Here is a 12457-nt window from a genome sequence, read left to right as displayed (position 1 = left end):
AGGAGAAGTTAAGCCGAGTGATTTTGAACAAGCCATCCTATAGACTGGTATTACAATTTGTTTTCCAGGTACCGTATTGACCACAGTGCTGATTAGTCGTATATGGTTAACTTGCTATTCATTTTCTTTTTTTTTTTTTAGTATTGAGTTAATCGATTTCAGACTGTGGCTATGGATTTGGTTCTCCTCCACATGCTCTGGTTTTCTCTTCGCAAACATAAAACTGTCTTTGATAATAATAAATAAATTACAACAGATGAAACTATTGTAACAGTACTTTGAACAAAAAATATTCGCTTTGTTTGTTGGAATTTATTTGAAAAACGTCACCATTTCAGACTTAAATATTTTTAGTATCACTGGGCCATGAAGCAACTTATGTTGTCCCTATCAAATAAACTGTTTTCTTTGGCGAAGGAAAAAATAGTTCGCTTTTAATCTTTAGGAAATACATAAGAGGGAAGCTTGTTCTACAAGACAGCACTAGAAGGAGGAGTGAGTGTTGACATGATTGGTATCGATGCTAATTTTTAAATATCGATCTGCGTTATTATTTAATATCACTGAATTATAATGATAGTCTAAGGCAGTTTAGGTTTCACTTCTCTAACTCGTATATTTTTCTATTGAATTTATCAAAAACCCAATCAAATAAATATACGAGAGTAGGGAAAGTATAATATTCTTAAAACACAATTTAATTAAATTTTTTTTCATCTTCATATTAAAAACAAACTAAAACAAGGAAGTTGCATATTTTACAAATAACAATTATTACCCTCTATCAGTTAAAATGACTTTATGTAAAGTCATTTTATTTATTTATTTAACAGGAATTTATAACTCAAGATAATGGTGATCGATCGCGATTTGCATTTAGGATAACCAGTGATGTTATATATTTATGTAGATAATGACTGTATTAGATAACGTTACCAATCTTACTCTATTTAAATTTCACGTTTGGTGTTTCTTTGGGCCTATTTGTTGTAAGAACATTGGCATGATGATCTATTTGATTATTCAATAGAGGCAACAAATTGGAAGATACAAATCGTAATAAAAAAAATACTCTTAAGTTACATATTTTTAAGTGTGGTCAATATCAATCACATTCTCATTTAACGAATTTCAACCACTGAATTTTATTTCATTCTGCTATAATGATGCACCTGAATACTTTCCACCAGGCGTAAAATATATGTGACAATAATACTTGACACATTCAGAATCATTAAGGTATAAAGTCCTTAAAAGGACTGGCTTAAAGGGGCGAAGCAAAAATGCTTTTCATATTCCCCGTTATCTATAGAGTACAGTGTAGGGATAGGGTGTTATTGAGCTATATATAAAGCTCTGATCATGGCAGGAGGGTAACAGCAATAGCCGAGCCTCAGAACTTCATTGGCGATGTTTAAGTAAAGACAACTCTAAAAATTCGGACGATCCCTAGACCACTCCATAGTGGCCGAAAGACCGTCCAACTCAGCGTTGGCTACACCACCACCGAGCAGATATTCCAGGGAAACGCATCCACCGACAAAGCCCCTCACAGAAGAACACTTTCCCCGGAGACTCAAAGTGCTCTCTTTGAGTCTCCGTGGAAACCCCCACTTATCGGGAGCAAACCTAGGAGAGCGAAACTCAGCGTCCCACGGGGGTAAGAGCAACAACCGAGCCTCAGTTAGAACTTCATTGGCTATAGCATTGCCATCCATTACCCTCCCAGATTCATTAAGGTATCGTTCTTAAAAGAACTGGGAGATGGACTGAGTCCTTGACTCTTTTTCCCCTCATCTGAATGAAGAAAATCTGTGTGGATGGGGTGTTATTGGGCTAAAAGCTCTAGTCATGGCTGGGTAACGGCAATAGCCGAGCCTCAGTTAAAACATCATTGGCTACAGCATTGCCATTCGTTACCCTGGAAGTCCTAAAAAGGACTTTAGATTTTCCAGCACATCTCTTCCTACTCATTAAGGTACAGTCCTTATAAGGACTGGCTTAAAGGGGCGAAGCAAGAATGCTTTTCATCTTCCCCGTTATCTGTAGATGACATTGCAGGGATAAGGTGTTATTGGGCTATTAAAGCTCTGATCATGGCAGGAGGGTAATAGCAATAGCCGAGCCTCAGTTAGAACTTCATTGGCTACAGCATTGCCATCCATTACCCTCCAAGGGTATGATCTCTTCCCTCATTAAGGTATATATACATAAAAGTTTTAATATTTTATATTAAAAAATTGTAAACTTTAAAAAGGTGTATTAAGAAAAATTATTTGTTTTTTGAGTTAAAAAAAGAAGAAAATAATAATTCTTTATTAATATTAAATTTTTTAATTTATTTTGTATAGCTATTGTATATATATATATATATATATATATATATATATATATATATATATATATATATATATATATATATATATATATATATATATATATATATATATATATATATAGTTTTATAAATAAATAGTTATTTTTGGAAACCAGTAATAATGGCTAGGCTATTTGCTGTTTCTTCTTTGTTAGAACCCGTTCTAATACTGATATCACTGTTCTTATACTTATCGGAGAATGTAGCTGTTATTAAATACCTGTTATCCCGATACAAAATATTCAATCAATTTCTTTAAGTATTAATCTTTATAATAATAATATTGTAGTAACAGATAAAGTGATAGAGTTAAGATAATTATTTTTCTCTTAATTTTATTTGAATTTTATCAATTAAGTTAAAAAATAAAAAATAAAAAAACACCCTAAATTTTAAGAAAATTTTGCATATAGAATAAAAGAACCGTCCTTTGAAAATCTAAGAAAAAAAACAAAAATATATAAGTTGCAATATCCACCTGAGACCACACGAAATCCGCCATGAAAATGTTCTATGTAGAGTTCTTTCTTGAGGAACTGAAACTTAGCCGTTGAGACTAAAAATCCTCGCTTAATTTAGTCTACTCAACCTGAATTCCTTTGGAAAACTATCAGAGCACATTATTTATTATTCGTAAGGGTTGAAAAAAAAAAAGTTATTTTTAACGTTTTCAAAGTTTAGTGACTGAAACATGGATTCACATCCTCGAAGGCGTTTCCAAATTTTGCAAGTGAATTATTTTGTCAATTTTGTTTTCAGAAATAAAGTATTTAAGTATCACAAATGCACACCGAGGCGATCTAAAATCCTTTAAAGTTAACAAAATTAACTATGCGAAAATATTTAATATTTCTCGTAACATGCGAATTTTCGCACTATGCGAAAAAATATTACGTTCAAGTGAATCGATAAAAATCCATTCACTCGAATGTCGAAATATTTGATTTTTCTCCTGTATTGTTTTGAATTTTATTTTTACATTCCTTATCTCATCCACCACCGCAACAGAGCATGCATTTATTTTGATGAAGCGTGCGTAGTAGCTACCGGTAACATTGAAAGCAATCTCCTAACTCCTAAAAAAATCGATATCCACTCATAGAACGCAAATCAAATTTATCCCAGCCAGCTGTAACATCCATCGCTTCTGCGAATCTTAATTTTTGTGCAGAAAGGGAACGCTACAGAACGGTACAGTGATTCGTCAGGTCCGATCGGTTGGGCTGTTTGTCATGTGCACCCTGAGAGGCAGCCACGTTCTACCAAATGACTTTGAGAACCGTTCGTGCATAAAATTTAAGACAGTTAATCACGAAGCACAGTGTGTACAATGCAGGAAAAGCTAATTTTATACGGCAATGAGTTTGCTCAAGAAACTGCCACATTGGAACACGTGTTCAGTATCTCGACGAATGCGAAGAATTTTGAAAAAACTTAAGAAGCGAAAATCGCGTTCCCCTACGCGCCTGGTCATCTTTCCAAATCACTAAACCCCTTTAGGATTATAATTTTCTTTCTATATTTTCACGTTCTGTAACATTTATCCGTTCAACAATAGAAATGGCAGATTAGTAACTGCGCATGATCAGATGACGTCATCAATCACTTTAATACAGTAGACACGTTATTATAGTAGACAATCACGTACTATGGTTACTACGCTAGAGGCCGTTACTTTCTAAGTCTAACTTGAATAAGTTCCGCTTTATTACATCCTCACCAAGACCTGCCTCGTCTGATGCTGATCCTCCTAATCAACTGCACACGACTAATTAGACCTTAAGCTATGCTAACGACAACACTTTAGGAGGAAACATTATGATAATGTCCATTACCTGAACACAAGCGAGCTGTGATTCTGCCGCAAATCAATTCGCGCCCACGTCACTAACCGCGGGACTTCAGTAATAAGATACCCATCGATCTGTATATCTGAACTGAAAACAGCATTAATTTCATTTCGGAAAAAGTTGGGGAAATTACAAGTTTAGCAAATCCTTTTCTGAGAGCAGAAAAAGAATTAAAAATATTATATTCCCTCATCATATGAATTTATTTATTGTATTTGGTTTATTCTCCAGTCAGGACTTCGGTACCTTCCGAATGTGATGCAACAAATTCTCAAGCTCTTATTATATTATTTTTTTTTAAATCTTTTCTTTTTAATTGGACAGCTGGGATAAAAGAAAATTTCAAAACTCGAATGCTCTAGAGATAAAAAAACAAACCCGAATGTTTGGATCTCCTAGATTTATAGTAGATTTGAATATCCAGAGGGTATTAGATGGCAATGCTGTAGCCAATGAGTTTTAACTGAGGCTCGGCTATTGCTGTTGCTCAGCCAAAACCAGAGCTTATAGCTCAATAATACCCATCCATACATTTTCGTCTACAGATAACGGGGAATATGGAAAGCATTCTTGCTTCACCCATCTAGCCAAAAAAAAAAAAAAAAAAAAAAAAAAAAAAAAAAAATTGGATCTCCTAATAAGCGTCAGTATTGATTAAAAGGTTATGCTTCAATAATACGATCCAGTCGATTGAAAAATGCCCCCCCCCCGCCTCCCAGTAAGCAGATAAGAATTGGAACAGGATCCGAGATGACCATAGAAATGATGATTTTAACAACAGCAGTTTTGTTATAGTGGCATCCGCTATTATCACAACTGAAGCTGTTTTAAGGTACATTATACAACTCTTTGATCACGTTTGTGCTCAGGTTATTCCTTATCTCTGAGTAGAGTCATGTGAAAAGAAACAAAATTGGCCAAACGTTACGAATGATTCTGCTCTGCCTTGAGAAAACTTAATGGAATTTGGTATTTAATTAAATATTCACTAAAACTTCTTTAGTCTATTTAATTTTGGCTTAAAATAGAGCTATTTTTATATGCAAAAAAAAAAAAAAAGACTAGAAACGATAGTAACAATGAAGCTCTTTACGGAGAGAATTTAATGAAATTCGATATTGAGAATCTGTGCTTAATTTTTCAAGTCGCATCAATTAAATTCCAATTGAATTTCTTTAGAAGAAGAATAAAAAAAACTAGTACAGATTCAGTAAGGATAATGAATGGCGTCGCTTAACACTATTCCCAAATTTATTATGATTATCTCTGGCCATCGCTTTACTTGTTGCAATACTCACTGTTGAAATATCAGATTATGTTGCTTAATTCTCTCACTAAATTGTTATTATAAAACCCGATATGTGAGATGACACGATAAATTTCAATAATCATAGCCAGGGATGACAAATACAAAGCGAATCTAATTCAAACTTACGTATTTTGCAAAACACGTAAGCATCAATGCAAATATTTGATCGAACCAAAAATCAAAAGATCACTATTTTATAGAATTAGTACGTGTCATTCAGCACCATAGTTACGTAAGGTGGTGAATGGCACGTACTAATTCTATAAAATAGTGATCTTTTGCTTTTTGGTTCGATCAGATATTTGACTGTATCTATATATGTAAAGTTTTTGATATGTTTTGGTAAGTACTGTAATTCAGAAAACTTTAAGTGCACATTTTTTTTGCTTCCTATGCTGGTAGATCGATTTGATCTACGGGATATATGCTAGTACAGTGGTGGCGAACCATTTTATGTGCGCGTGCCAAAAGTTTACAAATCGAGTTGCTGACGTGCTGGGCAGTTTATAGTAAGGGAAAATTTAATAGAAAATCTATTAATTAATTTATAATAATATATAATATTTTATAAATAATTATTTATAATTTTATAAATAATATTTTGTTTTATTTATATATAAATTTATAATATTATTCAGTATAAAATTGAATATTGTATTATTAAATTGATTTTAATGTTGGTTTGAAAAAAAAAAAAAAAAAGGTAGCAAGAAAAATATTTATGCATTGTAACTCACCATAGAAGTCAGCTGAGCAGGGGAAGCTCAACTTTTCGGCGAAATGCCCCGGATTTACTCGAATATAACTTGCCCTCGCGTATAACTCGTACCCTTGATTTTACTTTACGAAAAAGGACATTAAAAAGTTTTGCATATTACCTCGCACACGAAAAATGTTTAAACATGTTCACGGTGAGGCGATAGTAACTCGCTACCCCCTCGGTTAAAAACCACCCCTCCCCAAAGCCATTATATTGCAGATGCAAGAAAAACAAGTCGTTTTATTGTACCCCTGTATAAGGTACAGAGGCTTTTGCAGTCGGTGTAATATATTTCTCAACAAATAGTGTGATTCATTAGTTAGCACCGTTTTTATTCCAGCTGTCTTTAAGCACTATTATTGTCCCCTTCTACAGAAACTATGCTGTACAGACTTAAGTCAACGACTGTGTTTCAGTGCAACCATATGTTGCACTGAAACATAGTATCTAACTAAAAACTCTTGTCCAATTTTTCAATGACATGAAATAAGTGTTTGTTTTATTGCATTTGAAATTCTCGATGTCATTATGACAGATCACAAAGGCTAACTTCAAATAAAATTCTACCACGAATTGAAACATGCCATATAATTACGGTGACCATGCGGCCTTTATTTCATTGCTCTGTCCTTTAGATTTTTTTTCCTCTAAAAGGGCCATTTTGTCCTTTCTTTTGTGAATTGAAATGGTAAATTGAATATTAATGCCAACATATTTAAAGATGCAGTTCATAAATTTTTACCAAACCTGCATTGATTCTTTAAATAACTGGGAGAGCTGTTTCGTGGAAATGGAAATATTTGAATGGGTCCTACTACGAGAAATCCCTCTGTGGGCGAAGATCGAGGAAAGTGTTTTGTTCATTTCCAGTCACTGGAACTTAAACATACATGATGGCGAACTATTTGATGAAGTTTCGTGTATTAAAAGTTATGTCACCAGTGAAAAGATCGAAGAATGGCGACAAAATGACATACTAGGGTTTGAATATTTTAAATATTTTAAATATATTTTAAAAGATGTATCTTTTAAAAACATCTTAAAAATAGTTAAATTTTGCTTATGTCTCCCTGGATCTAATGCCCCCACTGAAAAAGTATTTTCATTAGTGAAAAATATGTGGACCACTGAAAAAAAAACAATTAAAAATCTAAACATTGAAAGCATGCATTTATATCAAATGGAACTTTGACATGAATTGAATACAGTTTTATGAATTTTTAAAACACAAAGCTGATTTATTAAAAAAAATTGATCAAAATTAAATTTTTTTAAGTAATATGATTGTTTAAAATGCTATGTATATGCTTATATTTTACAATAAACGTTATAAAGTTTTTTAGTTTTAATGAAACAAATAAACGCAATCCTTTTTTTTTTTTCATTATTATTTATTATGAAACAATTTCTGATTTGTCCTTTATTTTCTCCAAAAAAATATGGTCACTGTACATATAATGCGTGTGTGAGTTCGCCTGCCAGCTCAACCCAAACAACCAGGAATGAAATTCAACCAAGGGTTGAAACTTTGTGTGAGTTGACCCCGCTGGTAATGAGAAGTTCCGTCGGAACGATAAACGACACCCCTTCTTGAATCTGTTAAAACTAGGAAATATATAGTGAATATTGTTATGACAGTTTTAGATGTTATGAAATTCGGTTGAATAGAATTAGCATTTCAACTCAACACTTGTCGGTTTTGGGTAGCGTGATCTTTTGTTAATACCGCATCAATCATATGCACGTCTTCATAGCTGCTCTCTCGTGTAAAACAAATTTAACTTGTGCGTATTGTAACAATTTAAAAAAAAAGGTCGAATAATTTATAAGCGTATAAAAGGATATCACCTGTAAATCGTTGACGTGCCAGCAAAATTCTCGGATGTGCCACCTCTGGCACGCGTGCCATAGGTTCGCCATCTATGTGCTAGTAGATCGATTTGATCTACGGGATATTTATATTGGGTTCTAGGACCCGCTTCTTAAACTTTATTCTAACAAGTTTATTACCACTTATCAAACATAACAAAACCTCTAAACCACCATAGTTATAGTCCTTATAAGTACTGGCTTAAAGGGGCGAAGCAGGAATGCTTTTCATCTTCCCCGTTATCTGTAGAGGACAGTGTAGGTATATTGAGCTATTGAGGCTCTGATCATGGCAGGAGGGTAACAGCAATAGCCAAGCCTCAGAACTTCATTGGCTACAGCATTGCCATCCATTACCCTCCAAGGGTATTAATCACCGATGTTTAAGTAAAGGCGAACTCTAAAAATTCGGACGATCCCTAGGCCACTCCATCGTGAGCGAAAGACCGTCCGTATCTCAGCGTTGGTACCACTCAGTGATGGGCTCCCCCACCACCGAGCAGAACCGCTCATATTCCGAAGAAAAGCATTCACCGACAAAGCCCCTCGCCGGGCCGGAAAGCATTTTCCCCGGAGACTCAAATTGCTCCCTTAAGGCAAAAACATTAAGGGAACGAACTCAAACTCTCGAATCTCTGCGTCCCAGGGGGGGGGGGGGGGTAACAGCAACAGCCGAGCCTCAGTTAGAACTTCATTGGCTACAGCATTGCCATCCATTACCCTCCAAGGGTATTAATCACCACATCTCACGGTGGATTCCTTCCAACCTCTATCACCTTTTAATCACCGCATCTCACGGTCGATTAACTTCACCCCTCTCTCGCCATAGTCCTTATAAGGACTGGCTTAAAGGGGCGAAGCAAGAATGCTTTTCATCTTCCCCGTTATCTGTAGAGGACAGTGTAGGGATAATGTGTTATTGAGCTATTAAAGCTCTGATCATGGCAGGAGGGTAACAGCAATTAGCCAATATTAATCACCGCATCTCACGGTGGATTCAATTTCACTACCATCTCCAATCTCCCACCATAGTTACGTAATGCTGCACTTATTAAAATATTGTTATATTAAATTTATAATGGTGTTTATTGAAGCAACTAAAATATATGTTTTACTTTTAAGAAACTTAATAAAAATATTTGTATTATTAAACTTTAAGATAAAATTTATATGAATTATATAATTATCAGAAGAGGTTTGTCAGAATTCCTTTGTTGGGTATTCGAATTCCTTCGAAGCATCATAACGAAAAATATTCTAATCACATCACAGTAATAATAACTAAATAAAAATTATCTTTCCTAAATCCAAGTGTAATTAGATGAGAAGTATTTATAAAATTTGTTAAGTTTCTTCACTATTACTCATTTTTTTTTCTTTTTTGGTGTAGTGCCTGATGTGGTGTATGAAGAAGCCTCAGGAACATGGGGTCCATGCGACGCACATTCGTCATTCTAGCGTCGTTCGCAGTGTGTGCCATAGTGATCTTCGTATCTTACTCGACCGACCAGATCGGATTCGTGAGGCCGTCCCAGGTGAAATGGCTGGTCGACAAGCACGGCTTCCTCGTGGACACCCCGGGTTGCCGTATACCGACGTGGGACCCATATGACGCGTCCGTCAGACCGTTCATTGAAGCCTCGGCGGGATCGTACAAGTGTCCCGGTCGCCCGTCGTTTTTCAACATCAAACCGAATGCAGTCGTTAGCATCGACGAGACCATACTTCACTTCTACTACGGCCTGTCCAGGAATAACGTGACGTGTACCTATAAAGCTATCCTTCGTGACCCCGGCACGGAGGACAAGCCAACCGACAGTAAGTTCAAGTTAGGACCCACAACTCCGCTGGTGTTCGACGTTCCTTTGAACGAAGATTTCATTCAGGTCACGTGCTTGGTAGGGATCTGGCCACCTTTTTTGGAATTCCTCCCTCTGGTGCCCATCAAGCCCGAAGTGGAAAAACGATACGAAAACGTCACTTCCAAGCAGACGCCACCGGTCCACGAAAAGCTGAACGTGATCGTGTTGGGGATCGACTCGATTTCCAAGTTGAACTTCATCCGCCACTTTCACAAGACTCACCTGTTCCTCACAGAAACGCTTCCCGTATTTGAGTTGCATGGGTACAATAAAGTAGGAGACAACACCTTTCCGAATCTCGTACCGTTGCTTACCGGGCAGTTCGTGGAATATTACTGGAACGAAAGTGTTCGTTATCACATGTTCTTTGACGACATTGACCTTATTTGGAAGAAATATTCCCAGCGAGGATATCGAACCATGCTGGCCGAAGATGCTCCCAACATTGCCACCTTCAATTACCTCAAGAAGGGCTTCAAACAACCCCCCACCGATTATTACATCCGTCCTTTCTCTCTGGCAGTGGAACAATCCCAGATGAAGGCCCAAAGCAAAGCGTACTGCTTCCAGTCCAAGATGGAGATTGAGGTCATGTTCGACTATCTGCGTAATTTCGTCTACACCATGCACGAACGACCTTTCTTCGCTTTTACTTTCGTTGCCAGACTCACCCACGATAAACTGAACGCAGCGGGTCATGCAGACGAACCTACGTATCTGCTCCTAAGGGATCTTCACCAATCGGGAGTACTGAACCGGAGTGTTTTGGTGTTTATGAGCGATCACGGAATCCGATTCGGCCCAATCCGTCAGACTTACATCGGCAAGATCGAGGAGCGAATGCCCTTCATATTTCTTCACTTCCCCTCTTGGTTCCTTACCCTCCATCCCACTTTCGCCAGCAACCTGAAGAAAAATGAACGTCGGCTGACCACGCCCTTTGACATCCACGCCACTTTGATGCACCTCTTGAATCTCTCGGGAGATCCCTTTTCAATCAGCGGTCGGGGGACGAGTCTATTCACCGAGGTTCCGACCCGACGGACTTGTTCCGACGCGTCCATTTTACCTCACTGGTGTGCCTGCCAGACCCATACGTCTGTGTCCGTAGACGATGCCATGGTCATTAGCGCCGCCGAAGCCCTCATCGACACCATCAACGAGTGGCTGAAAGAATACGACGACAAATGCGTGACCCTTCGCGTGGAGAAGATCCTGGACGCGCGGGTAGGTCGACCTAACGAAGAGGTGCTTCGTTTCGTCAGACACGTCAATGATGTCATCAACAGGCACGTGTTGTTCGGCGACAAAGTGGACGCCCCCGTCGATTACCTGCTGACAATCAGCGCTTCTCCGAGTGGAGCGATGTTCGAAGGAACTATCAGGTACGAAGATGACGATCGTACCTTTCGTGTCATGGACGACATCAGCCGAATCAATTTCTACGGTAATCAGTCGGCGTGCATCAGCAATTCACGCCTTCGTAAGTTCTGCTACTGTAGGCAAGTTGTTCGCTCAACTCTGAACGTTTCCGACACGTAATCTATTGAAAGGATTCATTGGAAAGCAACAAGTGGTGAGAGAAAGAGACATTCCTGATTCTGCGCAGTAACACGTTTGCTTAACCCTAGTCAGCTGAGGTTTGCACTGAAACTGCATAAAAGCGAAACAAGTACAGAGAAATAAGTTCTGCGTTTGATGAAGTGTGTCAATATATAAAAATGATTTAAAAAAAAGACTACTTGTTTATTTAAAGGCAAGAAAAATAAATCGAATCTTGTGACAACTTTTAATACATAAAAAGATATCTAGTCGTGCAGTCTTTTTTTATAATGTCCTAATATTTTCATGCGGGTCTACCAACAAATCTTCCACACTGCATTTATATGTTTGTTTTTCATGATCGATGTTACCATTTTGTGTACAGTACAGTTAGTCATCTGAGAAATTTGTGTTTTGCACAGCAATTGTATTTATTTCACGTGCACTAAACACACAAACAAAAAAGAAAAAAAACTCTCTGCCATTTTTTCATCGTATTGATGAACTTACTGTAAAACAACCATGGAAAAAAAAAGGCACCATTTCTGGCCAAATTGGATATCCCACTTTGTATATAAGTAAATTCAGTGTATTTACATGTCAAATGCTATTCATTTGTGCCAAAAAGAAAATAAACGTTTTAATTCGTTAGCGAACGTTACAACCAATGTTGTGTTGTTCTTTGTCAGTTTTAGGAACATTTCCTTTATTTTTAGATAATATTTAGATATTTAATTTTTTTATTTATATACATATAAAACTCTTATAAGTAAAATTAGTTATGTTTAAAGATAAGGTTTTATTTTATTTTTTTAGTTATTCTTATAATTTTTTAATCTATTTTAAAACACCTATTATGGAATCATAGTATTTTATTATATATAATGA

At 36.6% G+C, this 12457-nt stretch overlaps 1 protein-coding gene across 1 annotated transcript in view; it reads left to right on the top strand.

Moving 5' to 3' along the window:
• Positions 1-12227, top strand: part of LOC150104837 (uncharacterized) — a 122293-nt gene extending 110066 nt beyond the window's left edge. Inside the window, exon 2 of the mRNA XM_090396007.1 lies at positions 9556-12227. Coding sequence (XP_090252133.1) covers positions 9590-11569 — 1980 coding nt within the window. The 5' untranslated portion in view covers positions 9556-9589 and the 3' untranslated portion in view covers positions 11570-12227. The remainder of the gene's footprint in view (positions 1-9555) is intronic.
• Positions 12228-12457: the final 230 nt, after the last annotated feature.

This window comes from Typopeltis vanoorti, chromosome 7 (genome assembly GCF_054136105.1).
Source record: "Typopeltis vanoorti isolate ZY-2024b chromosome 7, IOZ_Tvanoo_1.0, whole genome shotgun sequence".
Lineage (NCBI taxonomy): Eukaryota > Metazoa > Arthropoda > Arachnida > Uropygi > Thelyphonidae > Typopeltis > Typopeltis vanoorti.
The sequence above is the reverse complement of the archived record's forward strand: the minus strand, read 5'-3'. Positions and strand labels throughout refer to the sequence as shown.